Here is a 22,265-nt window from a genome sequence, read left to right as displayed (position 1 = left end):
TTACCATGTGCCAGCGACATGGGTACACTGTGCTATTTGCTGAACATATTTCCTCTCATTTAATTCTCAGCAACAACCTTATAAGGGAGATACTACTATACCTATTTTATAGTGAACAAAGGGCAGTTCAGAGAGGTTGACTAACTCTCCCAGGATCACACAGCCAGGACACAGACAAGCTGGGATTTGAACCCAGGTTTATGGACTCAGAAGCTCATGCTCTCAACCATTGGGTTAGACGCCTGAGGGATATGGCCATTAAACAGGTCCAAAGAAGAACTCATCATGTTGGCCCCAAACTTCTTCCTCTTCCTCCTGCATTCCCCATCCCAGCAAATGGCACTACCCTCTGCCCATCCAGTTGCCTAAGCCAGCATCCTGAGAGTTTTGACCCCACACCTAATCACTCTCCAATTTATGATGCTCATAAATATCTTTAACATTTTTCTATTCTCTCTGTCTTCACCGCTGTTGCCTTAGTCCAGGCCAGGGCCATCTCTTGCCCGATTTGATGTTCTCCCAGCAGTCTCTCTCTTTCCCAGCAGTCTGTAATCATCTCTCCCATTATAGACTCCATGACGATAGGGCTCCACCACTATAATCCCAGTGCATAGCACACAGTAGGGAACTCAATCAATATTTGAATGACTGAAGATAGCCTGGAATCATTATTTCCATTTCACCAATGTTACGGGCTGAACTGTGTCCCCTCAAAACTCATATATTGCAGTCCTAACCCCCAGGACTTCAGAATGTGACTGGAAATTGGACCTTTAAAGAGGTAATTAAGTTAAAGTGGGGTCATTAAGGTGGGCCCTAATCCAGCATGACTGGAGTCCTCATAAGAAGAGATTAGTCTACAGAAAACAGAGACAGAGGGATGACCGTGTGAGGACACAGCAAAAAGGCGGTCGTCTACAAGCTGAGGAGAGAGAACTCGGAAGAAACCAAATCTGCTGACACCCTGATCTTGGTCTTCTAGCCTCCAGAGTGTGAGACAATAAAGTGTTTAAGCCATCCAGTCTGTGGTATTTTGTATAGCAGCCCAAGCAAACTAATATAGTCAAGAAAGGAAATCATTCTCAGAGAGGTAGAAGGACTTAGCCAATACTGGATGGTAAGTAGTAATAACTAATTAGTTATACACTCAATAGTAATCCATTAATCACATTCTGTCTTGTGATCACTCTTTTAGGTTGCTTACCAAGTCTTATAACTGACTGATCTCTTGTATTATTTAACTTCTTGAATATTTGGGTACTGTTACTTCAACTGGCACCCAGGACCAGGACGGTCTTACCCTTCTCAGTATTCCCAGACTTCCTAGCTCAGCTTGGTGCTTTTTAACAATAACTTTTCAATGCACTCTTTGTTCTGTGTGATTGATTGCCACATTTGGATGGGCAACAAGGAGCTTGGTGGAAGATTCCTGATCCTCAAGAGAAACATGCAAAGAAGGAGCCACCATTTCCAGTAATGGAATATGACTCATCTCTGAATCTCCAAATACAAACATCAGGATGACTGTCTAAGACATTGTGGAAGGCAGTGATGCACAATGTTTGGTGTTAGAATTTCCGTCTTTTAAAAAAGGAGTGTGTGTGTGTGTGTGTGTGTGTGTGTGTGTTGCCAGATAGTGGGGGAAAAGGCCTGTGGGAACAGGAGCTATACCTTCAGAGTAGCCCCTCTGAAAACAGAAGGGGCCTAAAGCACTGTGCAGGCAGGTGGCTTCATGCCAGAGACAGACGACCCAGCAAGAGAGGCAGAGACCGAAGACAAGTCTGGTTCCTGAGCAGTAGCCCCTCTTTTGAGTAGACCTATAAACGTTTCATAGTCAAAATGCCCAGGGGGCCCCCAGGGCCTGGCCATACTCAGGAATGAGGACACTTCTCCAGTATCATACAAAATGGAATGAGTATGGCCCTTCCAGAAGTGAGAGAAAACCCCACTAGATTAATTGTAAGACTCCCTCTAGATTTCCTTGCTGACGCACCTCCATGGTTTAGTGCAGGTTGGGGTCTCCTGTCGCACAGGACAGTCCTCAAACATGAATATCACCTGCTTAAGATACTTAACTCTAAAGATTCATCCAAGTGGCCTAATAGCTCAAAATATCTTGGCAAGGCCAGTTTCATGGGACATACGGTGGGCAAAGTAGCGCCAGTTAGACCCCGTTCCCTCTCGTTGATGCGTTCAGCAGGAAGGCCCGCAATGTACCAGGCCCTAAGCAGTTGTGAGCAGCAACAGACACGGACCTGTCCTCCCATAACTTATAAGTCCCTGCCACCTACACACCAAGCTGTGTAACTGAGCTGGTGGGCTTTGGGTGATTATTTATCTACAGGTAATTTTTTTCCTTCTTATTTTTTAATTTCCCACTCTGATGAACATATATTATTTCAATAAAGTATGAAAGAGAGCACTTTATGTTTAATAAATATTACCTGTACCTGCTGGCTTGTTTCATAAATTTCTTCTTAAGGCCTTAGTCTCAAGCATTGGGAACGGTTACACTTTACACCGTGTATTACCCTGTGTCTAATCAGGAGACAGGAACCACGCAGTAATTTAAACAGAGGGAGCTTAATATAAAAAGTTACTAAGCTATGAAAAGGGAGTAAATAAAAAGATATAAAGAGAACGCTCAAAGGTTCCCTAAGGCTGAGGGACAGTCCTCAAGGAAGGACAACTGGGAAGGGGAGCCCCTGCCTCATTGGAGAGGGTGTGGTTACAGCCCACTGGGTTGCAGAGAAGAAGTCTGGGGCAGAGCTGCTTCGCAGTTGTTGGGCGAACAGGAAACAATCGTCATGGGCACAGGTGTACAGAGGCTGGTGAGAAGGAGTAGGGGGACCGCACAGGCTCAAGGCTCCGAGCACATGGTGTCCGCCTCAGGAAGCCACGGGAAAGCGGTCAGCGGGCCTGGGCCAGGGCTGCGAGGTTGCCAAGGGACTGCTCTGAGTACGCAGCTGGAGTAGGGGGGCCACAGGCTAGTCCCACACACCTGCACCACTCACTGCGGAGCAGGAGGAAGAAAAAGCAGAAAGCACAGCACACAGGAACCAGGAAGAGAAGCCTCCTTCCTCCGGCAAGGACCCTGCAGCTCACTCTGCTGGCAAACCTTACAACTGTGTCCACTGTCAAGTAGAAAATGCTTATAGACCATTATCCCAGAGCGAGTACTGATGGGTGAATCTGGAGGTATAAGGCAATAAACTCATAGCCGGCACAAGCTGTTATCAGTAATTAGAATAAGGGTTGCCAAGCTTTTTCTATAAAGAGCCTGCTAGTAAATATTTTAAGCTTTCTGAGTCATATGATCTGTCAAAACGGCTCAATTCTGTCATTGTTGCATGAAAAACAGCATAGACAATAAGTCAACAAATAAGCCTGGCTTGTTCCAGTAAATCTTGATTTACAAAAATACCTAGTGGTTTTGACCCACAGATCATCATTTACCAACTCCTGATTTAGAACTTTAGATTGAGTCATCTCTGTTCTGTGAATGGGATTACACTGAAAGGAAGGGGAATGAATGCACAGAGCTGAGGTGGGTGGTGGAGACTAAGAAAAAGGAATTTAAACGGAGATTATGTCTATGTTGTATTTTTTTGGTCCAAATTAGATGAGTGCTATGTACTGAGTGTTTGTGTCCCCCCCCACCCACCAAATTCATACATTGAAACCCTAACCCCCAATGTGATGATGTTTGGAGATGAGGCCTGTGGGAGGTAATTAGGTCATGAGGACAGAGCCCTCATGATGGGATTAGCGTCCTTATAGGAAAAGACAGGAGAGAGCTTGCCCTCCACCATGTGAAGATACACCAAGATGGTCATCTGGAAACCAGGAAGTGGGTCCTTACCAGACACCGGATCTGCCAATATCTTGATCTTCCCAGTCTCCAGAATTGTGAGAAATAAATGTTTGTTTTTTAAACCACTCAGTCTATGGTAATTTGTGATAGCAGCCCAAACTGACTAAGACAGTGAGCTATTATATTAAAGGATCTAACGGGGTACTTAATAAATTATTATCTCTAAGGGTCTTTGCAAGACAAAATAACACTCCATATTGTGCCTTCTTTTCAGGAAGCTGAGACTCAGAGAGGTTAAGACACTTGCCTCAAATCACAGAGCCTGGCTGAGACAGAATTTGAATGATTAATCTGTCTGACTCTTAAACCCACCATGTCCACTACCAGACTCATAAGGGACAGGTGGGTGTTCCCAAACTGGGCTGCTTTAATAAAGTTGGATTTAACACCCTTGATCTTTGGTAGGCTGGGATTCCCGATCTGGAGGAAATCAATGCTTAACCTGTGTGAAGCCCATCTCCTGAAATGTCCAAGGCACGTAGAGATGAGAGGTGAGAGATATCTGACTGTTCAATGGCACCCCATGGATTGCCAAGTCAGTTTTGCTGAATTGTCTGGCTAGGTCACTGTCCTATTTTAGGGCCCCCTTCCCATGACCGCTGCTTCCATGACCCTCCCAGATGAAGAATCGTTTCTTAATCAAGGATGGAACATTTGTTGGGCTTTCCCTTAAAATCTGGCAGACACTACACGTGTCCTTATTCTGATCACACCTATTAGATGAGCTTTATCAAAATAATAGCAACAGGGGCTTCCCTGGTGGCGCAGTGGTTGAGAATCTGCCTGCCAATGCGGGGGACACGGGTTCGAGCCCTGGCCTGGGAAGATCCCACATGCCGCGGAGCAACTAGGCCCGTGAGCCACAATTACTGAGCCTGCGCGTCTGGAGCCTGTGCTCTGCAACAAGAGAGGCCGCGATGATGAGAGGCCCGCGCACCGCGATGAAGAGTGGCCCCCACTTGCCACAACAAGAGAAAGCCCTCGCACAGAAACGAAGACCCAACACAGCCATAAATAAATAAACAAATAAATAAAATTTAAATAAATAAATAAATAGCAACAATTTTATCACTGTTTACTGAAATGTGTTGGTCTAGGTACTTCGCATACAGTCTTTCCAGTTCTGACAACAACCCTAAAAGGTACCTAATACTGTCTCTATTTAATGACAAAGATGACATTTACATAGCAGATATTATTAATCCTTGAGGTAGGCAATTTAGTGAGATCTTCTGTAAAGAAGGGAAAACCGAAGTAAAGAGGTTTGAAGAGGTTGACTTGCCCACTCCACTTATCTCCATCTGAATCCACATCTCTCCAGATGTTCAATTTGGTGTAGAAATATAATACATGGGACCCACTTCAGGGTTAGACAGAGCCAGGTCCAAATCCCAGCCCCATTTCTCACTGGCCATCTGACCAATAGCTCCTTTTCTCTATTGAGAGCAATTCATGGCATTTTTGCATGTCTTGTAAAGGCTTTTATTCTGGACTACTTTTCAAGGATGTTTGTGCAGCAAACATCCTTGGAAGACAGAGATAGAGTCTCCCTCCACGTCAGGGGGAAAATTTGTTTTCTCCCAGGATAATAAAGATAATGCCTTCCTCTGGGGCAAAGTTTAAACAGGTTTGCTAGCAGTCCCCTTTAAAAGGGTAGGATCTACTAAGTTTAGGGTCACTCAGCTGTGACACAAACCCATTATATATAAAATATCTATCTCAGCCCACCTCTCCATTGCCCCACGGGACTTGGGGAGCAAAGGGGACCAACAAGAACATAAACCTCATGCTGCCTGCTGTACCATGAGTAACAAAGTCCTTTGTTTCTGACCCACGAGTTTCATGTCTTCTGCCAGCATCAGTGAACCGGTGGTAGGCTAACTTGTTAGCATGTAAGTAGGATAAAATCTCAAGCCCTTCACAGTCTTTAACACTCTCATCCAAATGTCAAAAGAGTCAGTAACTCTCACTTTCTCATCTCCCACTGCACCTCAGCCTCCTGTGGTTTGGCATCAGCTCCTAGGACAATACTGAAACTATTTTTGCCGACGTCACCAAAGACCCTCTCACTGCCAGTTTCAGTGGGTATTTGATTCTGACAAAATCTTTCTGGACCTCTGCAGCCTTAACACTAGGGGCACACCCTCCTTCTGAAGTACTCTACCATTAGATTCCACGAGACCACACTTGCCTGCCTGTCCTTATTCGTCCCTTTCATGGGCTCCTCTTCCTTTAGCAGCCCCATCAATGCCCTGCCCACCTCCCTGTTGCTCCGCCTGCCCTCCGTGGATGATCTCACTCACACTCCTGGTTTTAGGAACCTCAAATATGGTGATGACGTGCTAAACTGTAGCTCCAGTCCAGACCTGTGACACAACTTACTCAGTCACCTGCTGAGGGGCTCCACCTCAAACTCAAGTGATCCTGAAAGGAACCCATCCTTCCTTGGCCCTCCACACCACCCAATCCTCCTTCTTGGACCCACACTCTCAGTTTGTGGTACACCCACCCACCTCATCGCTCTAGGAAGTCATCCTTGCCCCTTCACCACCCCTCACACCCCAGAGCCAAGCTCCCTTTGAGTATTGCTTCTTTTACTCTCTATTACAGGAATCTGTTCACCCTTACCTCCCACCAGACCCAGGCCTCCTACTGTTGTTCCCCCTCAGGTCCCAATCCTTCCTGCCTTGGGTGACTGTAGTGTCCAGCTAACTGGGTTTCCTGCCCCTCTTTGGCCCTCCTATAGCCCTCACCCCATGGTTGCCAGAGTTATGTTCCTAAAGTGTAAGCCAAATCATGTCATTTCCCTGCTTTAAGCCTTTCACTTGCTCCTCACTGCCTATCTGACAATGTCAAGGTTATTAAGGACAGAGTTCACAGTGCTCTCTAAATGTTATGTCCCACCCACGCTCCAACCCCCTCCCTTAAATATTCCTTCCATCTGTCTGCTGTGGCCACTACCACTCAAACTGGAAGAGGTGGGGAGGAGGTATCTCAAAATAGCACTCATTAACTGGTACTGACTGGTTTTAATTTGTATTGTCTGGAACCAGGAAGTCCTAAAATGTTACATTAAACAGTAGGCACACATCTTCTGCTTGCCTCAAACCTATCTGAATGTGTTTGGTTGGTTTTTCTTAAAAAAAATACAGTCATGGTTTGGATCAGGAGCCAGAGTTCTACCAAATTATTGCTCTCAAGTTTGTTTGCTCCTCAGGGTCGCCTTGAGAAGGAATGAGCTATTCCTTCATTCTACCTAGTTAAGGTGCCGCTAGAACAGGGTTTGTTGATGAGAGAGAATATATACATCCCGCCCCCCCCCCTCCTTTGCCCTATAAGCCAGCAAATCAACACCCTTGAGCGTCCACCAGGAGGCGCCCGTGGAGGGGCCGTCGAAAGACCTGCGGTACCTTCACGATTGGAGAGGCGGCGGTGGATGCAGCAGCGATGGAACCCGGCTTGCTTCCTTTTTTAAGAATCAGTGTGAAGGAAGGGAGCAGAGCTGCGTTATTTTAGGGAGACCTTGTCGCACTCCCCCTCCCGCGGGTAGGTAGCGTCTGGGGTGTGCGCGGGCCCCATGGAGAGACGCTGGCGTTGGCTGCGGTGGCAGCTGGGGCTCCTATCGCGGCTGCGGCCGGCAGTAATCCGACCCCGCCGACGCAGGGACTGAAGAGGCGCAAGCGAAAGCGGCAAGCTGCGAACAAAAGCCCGCCGCGCGGGACGTGCGGTAAGCTAACCGGCCGGGGGACCCGGGAGCGGACGTGCTCGCTGAGCTCCAGTAGCCCAGCTGTATACGGTGGGGGGACTCGGAGGACATCTGGGGACAGGTGGGTGTCCGAGCCTAGACTGAGGTGCATCGCGCTTTTAGCATGGACTTAAGAGAGGATTAGGTGCATCTGGGAGGACCCAAGCTCCTTCACCGTCCCTAGCAAACACCCGGTGGGGGGGACGGGGGAAGGCGGGCACAGCTCCTAGCAAGCCCTGTCCAAGAGGCAAGAGCAAGAATCGATCACCCGTCCCAGGGAGGTCTTTACGGACTGAGGTATTTCTCTGCGCCCTTCCATCACCCCTGGGCCCGGCGCCTGGGTCTCCTTTGGCAAATGAAAATCAACCATAAACTTCTTCCCTAGGCAAATGGGGTCTTCAGAGCAGTGCACTCTGGGGATGAACAGACCTCTTCCTTTTTGTTCCTGCAAAGCTGCATCCCCGGTCGCCCGCCTAAGCTACAAACAAATACGCTAATCCTCCCGGGAATCCTCCAGAGCCTCTCTGGTCGGCTACTGCCTCTGCACCTCGATCTTTTCATTTTAACTCGCAACAGGGAGGAGATGCATCTAACGGGCCAGACGCCCAGGGGAGCTTGGCCACAGGCCTCCGCCCAGCACTCCGGCGCTGAGGGAGACTGAGGCTGCTCTCTGTGCACCCTCCCGCCCGCTGGGGTTTCAGGGCATCGGTATTATGATTTACATTCCACCGGGCCTCTGAGCCTAATCCCAAAGCGGATTAAGTTTGGGCGGGGGCGGTGACTATGAACGGGGAGGGGGAAACCGCTTTCAAATGTATTCTTCGATGTCCTCCCTTGTCATCCGCAGAGCCTCCACAAAGGGACAGGGCTCAGCCATGGTGGATCCCGTGCCTGTAGAGGAGAAGGCGGGAGCCGAGCCCGGAGGCTCCGGAGGGGACGAAGCCGCCGCGACCGTGCCCCCTGACTCCCAGGGCGCCCCGCAGCCCGCGGCGTCTTCGGCCTCGGCCTCCGCCGCGGTGCCCCGCAAGGCTGAAGTCCCGTGCGCAGCAGAAGGCGGGCGGCGGGAGCAGTCCCCGCTGTTGCACCTCGACCTCTTCAACTTCGACTGTCCGGAGGCCGAGGGCAGCCGCTACGTGCTGACCAGCCCCCGCTCGCTAGAGGCCTGCGCCCGCTGCGCCGTTAAACCTGTGGAGCTGCTGCCACGGGCCCTGGCGGACCTGGTGCGCGAGGCCCCCGGCCGCTCTATGCGAGTGGCCACTGGCCTGTACGAGGCTTACGAGGCGGAGCGGAGCGCCAAGCTGCAGCAGTGCCGGGCAGAGCGCGAGCGCATCGTGCGCGAGGAGAAGCGGCGCCTCTTCACGCCTTTGGGTCCCGCGGCCGCCGCGGCCTCGGCCCCGAGCGCGGGCAGCAGCAGCAGCTGCAGCAGCGCCAGCCTCCCGGCCTCGCCCGCACCGCGCGCCGCCCGCAAGGCCTCCTCCAGCCCGTCCCCGGCCCGGCCCCAACCTACGCCGGCGGGGTCGCGGGCAGGTAGGAAAAGCCACTCACTAGACTCCCTGTCCCGCCGGCGGGAGGGCGCCCTGAGCTCCGAGTCAGGCGCGTCGTCGTCGTCCTACAGCGGTGAGAGCCTGCGGGAGCTGCACTGGCCGCCGCGGGCCTCGGCCAGGAACAGCTGCCCGGCGGGGTCGGCGTCCTCTGCTCCCAACCCTCTGGGCCGCCCATCCGCCCTGGCCCTGGCTCCCCTCACCGGCCGCAGCTTCAGCCTCGGCGACCTGAGCCACTCGCCACAGACGGCTCAGCACGTGGAACGCATCGTGCGCCAAGTGCGCGCCGAGAGGGGTCTGCGCGCGGTGCCGGAGCGCGACCGGAAGATCGCGGCACTGATGCTGGCGCGGCACCAGGAGGAGCGCCTGTTGCTGGAGCAGCGCGCCGCGGCCCACGGCCAGTGGGAGCAGCAGCGCGTCCGCGCCGAGCAGCGGCGGGAGCGCGAGGAGCGAGAGAAACAGCGCGCCCTGGAGCAGGGCCGCCGAGCCTGGGCCGCGCAGGTGGAGGAGCGGCGCGGCCGCCGGGGCCGCGAAGAGCACGAGGAGGCGCGGCGGCGGCAGCGGCAGTGCGAGCGCAGCGACGAGCGGCGGCGGGAGCTGGCCGAGCGCCAGGGACTGCTGCGGCGGGAGCGGGCGGAGCGCACGGCCCGGGAGGACCGACTCCGCAAGCTGCAGCAGGAACAGAACCTGAAGCAGCGGGAGGAGGGGCTGCAGGAAGTGCGCGAGCGGACCGAGCAGGTGCGCAAGGAGCGCGCTCAGCGCGCGGCCCACGCCAAGCAGAGTCAGGAGGGCCAGTTGCAGCGAGAGAAGCGGGAGCTAAGCCGGGCGGAGCGGGCGCGCCACGAGGCGTTGCTGCAAGGCCGGGCCCGGCTGGAGCGCCAGGAGCGCGAGGGCCTGCGGAGCTCCCTGGAGGCCAGCTTGGGCCGCGCGCAGGAGAACTACGAGCAGTTGGTGGAGCAGCGCACCCGGGAGCTGCGCGAGCGGGCCCGGCGGGAGGAGCTGCAGGGCCGGCGGGCCAAGGAGGCGGCCGAGCGCAAAGAGCGCGAGCATCAGGCACACCTGGAGGCTCTGGCCCGGGTGGGCGAGCGGCGGCTGCAGCACGCGGCGCAGGCGGCCGAGGAGGCGGTGCAGCAGAAGGCGCGGCGCGTGGGCCAGAGCCGGATGGAGAAGGAGCGGGCCCAGCGCGCCAACAAGGAGAAGGTGGAGAGGGACGAAGACTGCCGCCGGCGGGAGCTGCTCCAAGCCATCGATCGCAAGCTGGAGCGCAGCGAGCAGCTGTCTCGGGACCGGCGCAGCGCGCTGGAGAGCGCCCGCTCCACAGCCCGGGCCTCCTTCCACGTGCGCGAGAAGGTACGCCAGGAGACCAACACGCGCTCCTTCGATCGCATGGTTCGCGAGGCCCAGCTGCACGCCAGCCTGGACCGTAAATGACCGCCGCCGTGCGCTGGCCAGAGTGCCACGCTCAGCCCCGCGGGGCCTCTTTTGGCCATTTTGACCGGACCGTGGGAGTCCCCAGTCTGGGCGCGGCACCGCAGCGTCGCCAGGCTTCTGACTCATGAGGCAATGAGAGGACCGACGTGTGAGACCTTTCAGTCCGCCGCCTTTGTTTTTAAAAACTGACTTCGTTTGGAAATGACATAGCACAGTCTTTGACCACATCCAACCTTGGTGGCTCCCGCACCGGTCCTTGCCAAGGTTCCCATTGTGTCTGTTGAGTTGGAAAAGAAAAGTGCTGGGAGAAAGGGTCTGGGTCGAGGCTGGGGAAGGGGAGGGCAAGGAGACAGTGCAGAGGTGACTGCCCCCTCCTGCAGTAGTCACCCCAGGCATCTTTCACATACTGGTGTCTGAGGCGACTGCGGGAACTGCAGTGGACGAGGCATCTCCTTGGCTCCCCTTCCTCTTTTAACATATGGCAAGTTGCACAAAGCTCGGAGGCCTTGCAGAAAAGCACAGCTCTTCCAAGGTATTAGGCCACACTCAAGTGACCCAAAAGCTATTGATTTTTGTGTGCTAGACTTTTAATCTGCCTCTCGCGCAAATTCTGGTCTTACTTCTGACAGGTTTTCCCTTGATTCCCCTAGGTTTTCTAGTTAGACAATCATCTGCAAATAATGATCAATTTGGGTTTTTTCCCCCCTCATTCTCCCAAGTGACACAAGAAATCAGTTGGTTTGGTGATGCTGTTTCGCTTTAGTGGGAGCCCCCAGCCCCTCGGGGGAGGCGGGTTCCTTAGGCAGCAGTGTTTGCCCCGATTGAGCTTTCCTGCAGGGTAGTTTTAGGGGAGGCAGTGTCTGATGGCCACCTCCCAATGTAGAGCCCACTCCTCGCAGACAGCAGCCATGCCTTAAGAAGCAGAGCTACCTTATGTGCCTGCCCAGGCCAATTCTGCCTCAACCTCCAGCCCTGGATGCAGTCCCAAGAGTGGGCCCCAGAGAGTCTGGGGTGTCGGATTCCCTCTGTGAAGGAATCATCACAACTGCTCTGAGGGCAATTACTTTACTGTGGTGGCAGAAGAGCTGGAATTGCCTCTTTGCTGTGAGGGTCGTGCTCACTACGGTTGGCAGTGTATCTTCCTCTCCTCTCCTTCCCCACGTGAGGAAAAAGAGAATCTCCCTCTGACATTCCTGTGTCCCTCTCCCCTACAACTGGAAGTATTTAGTCAATCTCTCTGTGCCTCACCTTTCCTATCGGCCAGATGGGGCCATCAGTACTCTTCTCCTGGTACCTCAAGATCTCCCGGATCCAAAGCACCGCCTCGGTATTATTTGTTGGTCTTCTTTGTGCCTTTCTTGACCTGGAGTTGGGAGGCAGGAGCGCTGCTGTTGGCCTAGTTTGTTTCTGGGAATATGGATTCCTGGCGTAGGAAGGGGCAGTGCGTCAGGGACAGATGGTCATTTAGCCTGTGGGGGAAAATGCACGCAAGACCAGGCCACTTTCTGGTCCAAAAAGTCCCATTCAGTTGCCTTCGGGCAACTTTAACCTTTAGAGTGCTTCCCTTCCAGGAAGCCGAAATCAGCCCCCAGCCATGTCTACCCAAGGACCCTACCTTCATCAAGGAAGGTGGGAAGTAAAACATTTCTTTTTACATTAAGTCAGGATCAAGAAATAACAGTTACCAAAAAAAAAAAGAAAAGAAGAATCAGGGTAGAGAACTACTCTACTGGACATATTTCATGTATATTCTGTTGGGCAGAATTGTCCCTAAAGTGTCTGGTGTTACACACACACACACACACACACACACATTCTGTTAGCCCCTCCCCCCCCCCACAATCAAATGCCAGCAGGTACAGGAGTATTGTGTAGAAGGAAGCAGTGCTTAGGTGTTACACTTCAGATGATGTGAAACCAGAAAAGGAGCTGTGCCAATGCTTACTTCTTGAATGGGTGAATTTTTCCTTAAGTTTTCATGTCGGTAACCAGGTTGTCAGTGAGCTATAATAATCGGCCTTGTCTGTGAGTCAGGTGCATTTAACTAAAAATGTTAATGTGATACTGGTTCTTACCTTGTGGTTCCTGATTTGATAGAGGGGCCTTTGAGACCTTAATAGAAAGTTCCACCTAAAACTACTTCCTTCCAAAGTATATGCATTCATTTGAGAAGGACACAATCTGCTTTTTTGGATAAGGCGCTGAAAGGTACGTAGGTGATCTTCCTCGGCCCTTTAGTCAGTTTGTTTTCTGACTTCTGAGTGACTTTGGGTAGATCACCTCTGTGTGCCTCGGTTTCCCCACCTGTGGAATGGGGATCATGATTTCTGCCCTCCTCACACAAACACTGTGAGGATGAATCAGAATCAAAGTGGTGCTCTCAGTTCTAAGACTTTGGAACGGCAGGTGCAATCACTGTAAACAGGAAGGATCATGTGACTGCACTATGCCTAGAGTGTAATGTACCATCGTGACCTAGTACAGAAAGGAATCTTCTGGAAAAGCACATTGTGGATCATAATGCCACATATGATGCAAAGGCCCAGGTCTGAATGTCACCAAATTAGACGTTTGCACTTAGAGAAAAGCACAGTGTAAAGGAAAAAAACTTTGGATCCTTTAAATATATGTATATAGCTAAGTAGAATTCAAGCAAAAACAGAAGCCAAACTTGGTAATAGTAAAGAAAGGTTCTTCCAAGTGTCAGACCATCTTCTAGAATGTAGAGCATCTCTGTATTCTAGGATAAGTGGTCATGTTGCTCTTTGAGGAGGAGCAATTTCCAGGATCCTTTTTTGTGCCCTTTATTTATAGTCTTCTCTTTGAAGTGATGCCAGAGAGGAGGAGTGTTTCTTATTCTGAAATGCAGCGAGAGAAAATCAGAGGGGTGGGGGCGGTGGGGATGATGGACGGAGAAAGTCTTACTTCTCCTGATGTGAACATTCTCACAAGTGCCCAGAATTTGTCTCCATGCACCACGCTGGAACTTCTTACCATCCAGGAAAATGCAGCCTTGACATGACCCCAGGCCTTCACATTTACCCCTTGGAACATCCCCTTGCTCAGAACAGAGGGAACGTGAAGTGGGATGAAGAGGAATGGAAAGGGTTGGAAAAAGCTTTAGTTTGGTTCATTACCAAGGAAACAAGCAGGACAAAACCATTTCAGATGGAATCATCAGTGAAGCTAGCCCAGTGTCCTGCTCGGGCAATGACCAGTGCCTACACCACATCTGGACAGGAAGATGGAAGTTTCCTTTCAGAAGCACACAGACTGTGAGTCGTCAGTGGAAGCAGTAAGCAGGATTTTCCTAAGGCAAAGAGTCTGTAGGGGAGAGAAGGCACGTGAGAATGCCGTTTGTGTTCAGGCCATTCTGTAAAGCCTACCACTCATCATCCCTCTTCCTTTAAAAAGTCCACTGAAACAGAGGAGTGATCAACTCTACATAAGGGCCTGCATCTTATTTACCATTGAATCCCCTGCAGCCCGTGGTTTAGCACCTCGTATGCGGTAAGCACATACATACTGGATGGAGAGAGGGATAGACGATGGATGGATGATGGACAAAGAATGGTAACCAGAGGACATCTCTGTAGAATGGATTGAATGGAGGCCTCGATTCATTTGTCAAATTAGTATTGAGCTGTACGCCAGGCATTGCTCTTGGTGCTGGGGAGACAGAGTCTCTCTGACCCTTGACCCTGGAGAACATCTGTGCTGCAATGTCATGAGATGAGCAGATACCTCTGTTTCCCCATTGGGCTTAACTACCTTCGCATCCTGGTATCCAACCACAGGCAAACCTGATGGTCCTTCAAGCACTGATTTCAAGGCTTTTCAGTTTCCCGGGGACACGCAATCCGCCAACCAACCATCATCTAGTTACTGTTGTTCTCTTTCCCTCAGAGGAGCCTTGATTAATCAGGTCAAATTCATAAGGTCATGTACTTAATCAGCTTTAATTACAATAAAAAGAGAGATTAATTACCTTCAAGGGCATTATCTGTGTTGCCTTTAACAGAGGCAGCGTAAATAATGATCGTCAATATAGAGAACCAAGCCTCAGGCCGTGCAGAGTCCCAGATCACCAAAACAGGGTACCACGTCCATCATTCGACTGTTCTTGCTGAGACAAGCACCTCCACACTTCAGAAGCATTTCCAGCTTTAAAGTCCCAACAGAAAGAGACTTCTGATTAGTACCAAATTGATAAGAACGTTTAGTGAACCAGAATATCCCATTTCTTAAAGCTTCCAGGTGATTGAGCTTACCCCCAGGTTGCTCCGTAGACTTGCCTTTTTCCACTGTTTGACTGCATCTCTACCCTGCATGTCCCAGGAAAACGTTAGGCACAGGAGCATAGGGAAATCTGGCATTTCTCAACACAGCCTGGAAAGGGGCTGTCAGAGACCCAGCAGACAAGTCTCTGTTCTAGAAATGTTAGTTAGGCCTTAGATGTGACACACTGGCTTTGGGTATCTGATGCAGCACCTGCAGCATTACGCCTGATCACATGCTTCGGTTACGTGACTCTACGCAAGAGCACTCCGTCTGCTCACGTACGTGCTCTGTTCCACGGAGCTCTGGTGCTCTGGACACGCACCTCCTCCCAGCCCCCCATACTCTCCCTGGTGCTGCTTTGGCTTCACATAGGTCGGGGCTGGGACAGAGGGTGCGGTTAGTAGCTGGTGTTAGGATATAGAAGTGGAGGCGGTTTCTTTCTGAGGAACACTGCTAATCACTGTTCGCAGTATTGTTACTTCCTGATTCATCAAATGCCGTCACGTCGGTATATGAGCACAAAAACCTAGCCTGCAGTGATTTTTAAATTAGCTGCCACTTTGAAGTGTTCATGCCTTTCTTCCTCTCCACTAGTACAGTATTGATGGCATGTTTTTTGTGTCAGACACTTGAACAATTCACAGGACTGTCGGAAAGATGACCCATCTCTACTCCTGTGTTGGAGTGTACACGCGCATGCGCACACACGCTCCTACCCACCCCAGCATCAGCGTTCTTGCAGAGGGAGGGAACGTGTAGCCATCTCATTCTTTCAGAGAAGGGTAAGCTCTGGGAACAATGAGCTGCCCCCTGGTGGGGGTCCAATGATTCCACCTATACCTCCAGTTCCAAGGCTGCTTCAACCTCTGGCTTGTGAGCATGGTATCCATATTTCCCAATTCCACCACTGAGCCACATGGGTGACAAAGGATTTTCATGTTGCCACTACACCTCTTCCCCCTACTTAGTGTGAGAGACTGACTGGGAAATGGAATTTAGATGCCAAAATGTTGACATTTGGAACATCTCAGTGTGACAGAATGATTGATATCTACAGAATTCTGAACGTCCGGTCCGTGTGGCTACCATACCTTCAAGGCAAAGTTTTTGGCAAAGGAACGAGCTTTGTTGACTTATTCAAACTATTACCTACTATTCCACAGGCCCCTCCTGTCATCTGTAAAATGAGGACAATAAATCCTACTTGGTAGAGAGTTCCTAAATAGAGTTAATGCTTGGAAAGCAGCACAGTCCTGGGCAAATAGCACTCAATTTGTGGATACCGTTATTCTGAACTTGGGAAGGTGGCAAAGGAAGGAATGGGGTAGGTTGAACTTTAGCCAGGTGGTACTGGTGGACCCCAGGCTCAGATAGCAGCCCTTTGCAGTTGTATGTATCCCTTGCTGTGTGGCAGTCCCTCAACCATTCCAAAGGAAGGGGCTCTGGAATAATGGGTCCCCAGTAATGTGTCAGAGTCTGGGGCTGGGGGGCGGGATTACCATGTTTACCAAATATTTGGCAATAAAATTGACGTATGATGATAATTTTTGAAATTTTATTTTAAGACTTGACTAAAATGACAGAATGTTTTTAAATTTACATCTCTTTCTTGGGGAAAAGAGGGTGTGCTGCTGTCCTGGTTAGACTCAAATGCTTTGGTAGCATCTTTAGCAGAACCAAGTAGAAGAGGGTGTGGGAGAACCACTGTTCTGGGGTGCTCTGGTAATGCAGGATGTGGTACCTGGCAGGAATTCTGAGATATGCAGCCATCTCTGCTATGGCCCCATGGGCATGAGGAAGAGGGTCTGGGACAAGCCCAACCCGGGAGAGCGCTGATGGGCTCACTGTGGGAACCGATGTTGGACCAGGAAGGAGAGAGGTGGGTGTGAATTAGCATTGCTTCATCCTCAACAAATGACATTCTCTGATGAGGCACAGAAAATGCCCCCATGTCCTTCCCTGCCCCCCAACCCTGCACACAGTTGCGTGGAGGTTAGCTGCAGGACTGGATCTGCAGAAGTCCATTCCCCACACTGGATGTACATCAATGCACAGAGATGCTGAACAGGCCTCCTGGCCCGTGCTGGCCCTCACTGTGCATTGGGAAGTGAGGACCACAGGTGAGGTGAGCTGCTAGGAGCTCTCCTGCATTGTCACCTTTCTTCTGCCCTTGGATACCCTAGAGGGAGGCCCCAGTAGACCTTAGAGGCCCCCTGAGCCCTCATCAAAATCATAGAGTAGGCAGAGCATGCCTCCCCAAAACATCTGCTTGTTTGAAGAGAACCCACAGGGTGAGCAAAACACATAGCCAAAGGAAAAATTTTGCTAATGTTGTGATTGCAGGGGTAATGATAGCTAACGCATGCTAAGCACTTATACTGGGCAGCCGACTGTTTTTTGGTTTTGGTTTTGTTTTTTTTTTTAAGCACTTAATCCTCACAAGGGCTTTAGGAGGAAAGTACATTATTATTCCCATTTTACAAATGAGAAAATTGAGGCACCGGGTTTAAGTGACTTGCCCAAGGTCACACAGCTAGTGTTGGGCAGAACTGGGCTTGGGGAATTGAGTTTAAGTGGGCTTAACTTCAGCTGATACACATGTCACTTACTAGACCAGCCCTTCCTGCCTCTTGAGATTCACAGCAAAAGGACATTAGGAGTCGAGCAGTTTAATTGTTTGATCCAGGCTCAGCCAAAAGCCCTGGCCTTACGTTTCATAGTCTGCCTCGGTTGCCACATCTGGGTCAAGAATTCTACCTGGGCTCCTACTTCCTGCAGCCACTAAAATAAGTGGAAACAAATGACAGAGGGAGGAAAGTGAGCTTCTTTGGGAAAGGAAAGGGCTGATTTATGGAGGGTCATTAAAATAAGTAAGAGCATCATTATGTCCAAGAAAGGAGAAAATGCAGTGAGAGTGGAGGAAAAAAGGAAGGGAATCAAAAAAGAGAGAGGCTGGGGCATACTAGGAGGAAGCCAGAGACAGAAAAATTCAGGTGGGATCTATATCTTGTGAGTCTGAACACAGCTAAATAAGTCAGTGCCTCAACAGAGGAGCAACAGGCCCACGACTGGAGTCGCCTTAAGGCAGCTGAAGCAAGACTCAGGGAGGAGAAAGGAGAGAGCAGGTGCCTTAGACACTGATAGTCGCTATAGGTCCCAGTTCAAAATTGTTCATAGTCTAGATGTGTCAGATCTACAAAGATAAGGCTAGGCAAGCCATCTCTAAAGGGCTTTCCAAAAGTCGCCAAACTTCTAGCAAAAAGAAAGTACAAGTAACGAAAACATACATAATTTCTTGTGCTGGTGATTAAGCCAGTTAAGAAATCCTTGGAATCCATTCGAAGGTACTTTTGAGATACCCCTTCTCTATGTGGGCCCAGAACAGATATAGTTTCTACCTCAAGTAGCAGAAAAAGTAAACAAAGCTCAAGGCAAAGACAGTATGCTTTGTAACGTTGAGGACATGATGGGTAGCAGTATTTGGAAAGTGAAGAATTGAAATGTACACAGAGCACTAGAATGTAGAATGATTTAGAAGGCGATAGATCATATTTATTAGGCAAGAGAAAATCTATTATTGATTTTCTTTAATGTTCTTATCATCTAATCCCAATGAAAGATGCCAGGTTGCCCTGAAGCTTTCAGTTTGGCTGAACAGTATGAAACCATTGATATTCAACTGTTTTTTGCCCTACGAAGCAACAAACAGAGGGATGACTTGTGCCCTAAAAGGGCTGTCTGAAGCGCCTACCGGAACTGGAGGTGGGGGCTGTGGGTGTGGGTAGAGGTCCAGATGGCTGGGGCATCCAGGTCTCATGCAGAGAGAGATGTCCCTTAAGGAGCTGGCACAGGCCGGTCAAGGGCAGCCTGCTGGCCTGCATAGGCAAAGGGCAGCTTTTCTGCCTGCAGGAAGCGTAAATTTACATCAGCACGTCTAAATGGGGATCCATTTGGTCTCCCCACACAGATTGGGCTGCACGGCCCTTCATTTTCTTAAAATCTGCAAACTTTTCTGCAGAGGCTGCGGCCTCCTGGCTGACTGCACGCTCCCAGGAGTCCTGCAGGGAGCAAGTTGATCAGCACACTGCCGCCTGCTCAGAATACCAAACAGCAAACAGCAGTGCAGGGCTCCCAGTCCTCTGCTGCAGCCGGCTACCCCGGCACAAGCTCCACCCTCCAGGAGCCCTTTCTCTCCCTCCATTGTCGCTTTTCTACAAGCCCACTTGTTTCCAGGTGGCAGAAATACGTCTGCAATCCAGCAATATATTTCTAAAACCTTCTCCATGACAACGCAGGGCCGTGAGCAGACTGCCAGATCCGAGCAGCCAGAGAACTGCCCTGGGAGCAACGGCATAAAGACAGCACACGGCAGCTGGGGATGCTAAAAGTCTGCCTTAGCAGTGTTGCAGTTTGGGGTTAACACTCCCCATCTTCTGGGGAAGCAGTGAGCCCATGTCTCCAGATGCCCAACAATGGTAATTCATAAACCCTGATGTTAGCACAGAAGCCAAATAGCCCAGGGAAGCTTGGACGTCTTTTCTTCTTGAAAGATCTTTTGCAGCAGAACAAGAAGAGAGAAATGCAGCAAAGAAGGACCTGGGTTTTTTAATGGGTTGCCAGTGTTTTGTGATTGTACAAATTCTTTATACATCTCAAGTGCCATCCAGATGGTATGTCTCACAGATGTCGCCTCCCCACACCTGCCCAAATCACCCCTAGCCCCAGACAATCTCACAGTGGCCAGAGCCTAAGAACCAAAATCTCTACTTTCCCTCCCCACTACTGAATGACATTAACCTTGGGGCAGAATGCCAGGCACAGCAGAGATGGCTCCTCGAGACCCAGCATCCACAAAGAAGCTTCCTAGGAGCTTGTTGTCAGGAGTATGGAGGTCATCAAACAAGGGAGAAAGCCAGAGGAGCAAGGCAGGGACATATGTGTGAGTTGGAAACAGGGGAGAAGACAGAAGCCAAACCAGATGGCACCGATTCTCCTTCCCAACTCTGCCCTTCAATCTAGCTTCTTTATGGCTAAACCAGAGGCAGGACCTCCAGATCTCAGGGCATCCTTTAGTGAGGAGCCAGGTGCTTTCCCTGCCACGCTCACACTGCACCCTTCCCCAGCCTGCACCCCACCTGTTTAAGCAAAGCCCTCTCCAATGGTGTGGTGGTTTAATAGTTTGGCTTCAAAACAAGGGGTACCAAACCTCTGAACTCCGATCTGGGTTCAGAAGGGCATACTCATGTCAGAGGCATTGAAATCAGACCATTTGCCACCAGTCAGGGCATCAAGCAAACCCAAACTCAGGGAACCTTGAGCCACCTACCCCCATTCTCCTGGGGTTTTCAAATAGGGTCAGGGCTCCCTCCACCTCCGTTCTTCTGATGGGGTCAGTGCTGAGCTCCTGCTCTGCGGTCAACACCAGCCCTCGCTGCAGGGCGGGGGAGTGGACGTCTCCTCTGGGTTGTTTCCTGCGGTCACTTACTCTCCACACAGAGAGTGAGTTGACAAGGGGGTGCCACAGGCATGTCAACTTTGTCTCTGGGGTAGTTCACAGCTACGGCTACTCTGTGTCATTAAGTACGTTATTTTTATCTCCTAAGTTACAGGTCTGGCAACAAAACTCGCAGTGCCCAGTGCAAACTGAAAATGCATGGTCTTTCATTCAAATATTATTAACAATTTCCAGACGGCTACAGCAGAACGTTCAACACAGCACAGGACCCTTCTACAGGGCCCCGTGAGCTACACAAGATCTACCCCCATGAAGCCAGGCCTGCCAAATCCTTATCCTTGGTAGAAGAAGCTGTAGCCACACACCAGGAGATAACATTTCTGGAGTTTTATTTTATTTTATTTTATTTTAATTTTTGGCTGCGTTGGGTCTTTGCTGCTGCGCGTGGGCTTTCTCTAGTTGCGGCGAGCGGGGGCTACCCTTCGTTGCAGTACGCGGGCTTCTCATTTTGGTGGCTTCTCTTGTTGTGGTACGCGGGGCCTAGAGAGCGTGGGCTTCAGTAGTTGTGGCTCTAGGGCTCAGTAGTTGTCTCTTGCAGGCTCTAGGGCGCACAGGCTTCAGTAGTTGTGGTGCACAGGCTTAGTTGCTCCACAGCATGTGGGATCTTCCCGGACCAGGGATCGAACCTGTGTCCCCTGCATTGGCAGATGGATTCATAGCCACTGTGCCACCAGGGAAGTCCATTTCAGGAGTTTTAAACTTTAAGAATGATAAGGACTTTGACAGTTGCAAAACTAGACTCAGAGAAAAGAAATTCAGACATCCTATTTTGTTGTTTTCCTTTATCTAATTCCTATTCAGATCTTTCCCTACACATGAGTACAAGGGTTAGGGAGTGTTTTTCTGGGCCCATCAGACGTGGGTGGTAGGACACAGCCTTTGCCAAGGTGGAAGAACCTGGTTTCTGCCCATTTCATTAACAATCAGCCTTTTTTACAAAATTATGCAGTGGTTAAAACTGTAGTCAGACAACATGGCCTTCAGATCACCTTGAGCAAATTATATAATTTCCCTGAGCCTCAGTTTCCTCATCTGTAAAGTAGAGACAGTAATGGTACCTACCTCACAGGTGGTCATAAGAACTAAATGAGATAAAAAGTGAAGAGAGAAGAGCACAGTGCCTGGCACGTAATATGAGTACAATAAATAGCTTTTATGATTAATCTCATCATTATTTTTTTTATTATTTTTTTTTTAAGATTTAATTTTATTTATTTTTGGCTGCGTTGGGTCTTTGTTGCTGCACACGGGCTTTCTCTAGTTGAGCGGTGGCTTCTCTTGTTGCGGAGCACGGGCTCCAGGCGTGCAGGCTCAGTAGTTGTGGCACACGGGCTTAGTTGCTCCGCAGCATGTGGGATCTTCCCGGACCAGGGATCGAGCCCATGTCCCCTGCATTGGCAGGCGGATTCTTATCCACTTTGCCACCAGGGAAGTCTCCTCATTATTTTTTTTAAGTAGGTGCTTCTAAAAGATGAGTTCTGTTGAAACAGAGGTAGCCATGAGCTGAACTATTTCTCTTAACCTCACTCTCAGGGAGAAAGTGCTAGAAGGGATACAGAGAGACTGGCTGGAGGTATCCATGTTCTACCCTAACAGCCCATTAGGGTGGGATCATGGACCCTCAACTAACTTCCTGAGGTTTCTCCCCCAAAGCTCAGTTAAGGCAGTTCTCTTGCCAATTCACAGACAAAATTAAGTCAAAGCATAAAACTGCTTTAATTTTAGATTCCCACCCCCACTGTGAGGTTTTTCTTAAGACTTTGGTGTGTGCTTCTGGATATCTAAACTAGAATGTAGACTAAAATGGCAACCGTTTAAAACCAACGTATAGTGAGTATTTTTAAATTTAAGACCACAAAGATTCATGACTTCCACATG

The 22,265-nt window shown here is 50.2% G+C and overlaps 1 protein-coding gene across 1 annotated transcript; it reads left to right on the top strand.

Moving 5' to 3' along the window:
* The first annotated feature begins 8,494 nt into the window (after positions 1-8,494).
* On the top strand, positions 8,495-10,591 carry CCDC177 (coiled-coil domain containing 177). The gene has a single exon (XM_059915763.1). The coding sequence runs from the start codon at positions 8,495-8,497 to the stop codon at positions 10,589-10,591; it is 2,097 nt and encodes a 698-aa protein (XP_059771746.1).
* Positions 10,592-22,265: the final 11,674 nt, after the last annotated feature.

Source organism: Balaenoptera ricei, chromosome 2 (genome assembly GCF_028023285.1).
Source record: "Balaenoptera ricei isolate mBalRic1 chromosome 2, mBalRic1.hap2, whole genome shotgun sequence".
In the NCBI taxonomy this organism is placed as follows: Eukaryota; Metazoa; Chordata; class Mammalia; order Artiodactyla; family Balaenopteridae; genus Balaenoptera; species Balaenoptera ricei.
The sequence above is the reverse complement of the archived record's forward strand: the minus strand, read 5'-3'. Positions and strand labels throughout refer to the sequence as shown.

What these genes read in the sequence shown, in the direction of transcription:
- CCDC177 (XM_059915763.1), top strand. Translation starts at nt 8,495, where the DNA reads ATGGTGGATCCCGTGCCTGTAGAGGAGAAGGCGGGAGCCGAGCCCGGA.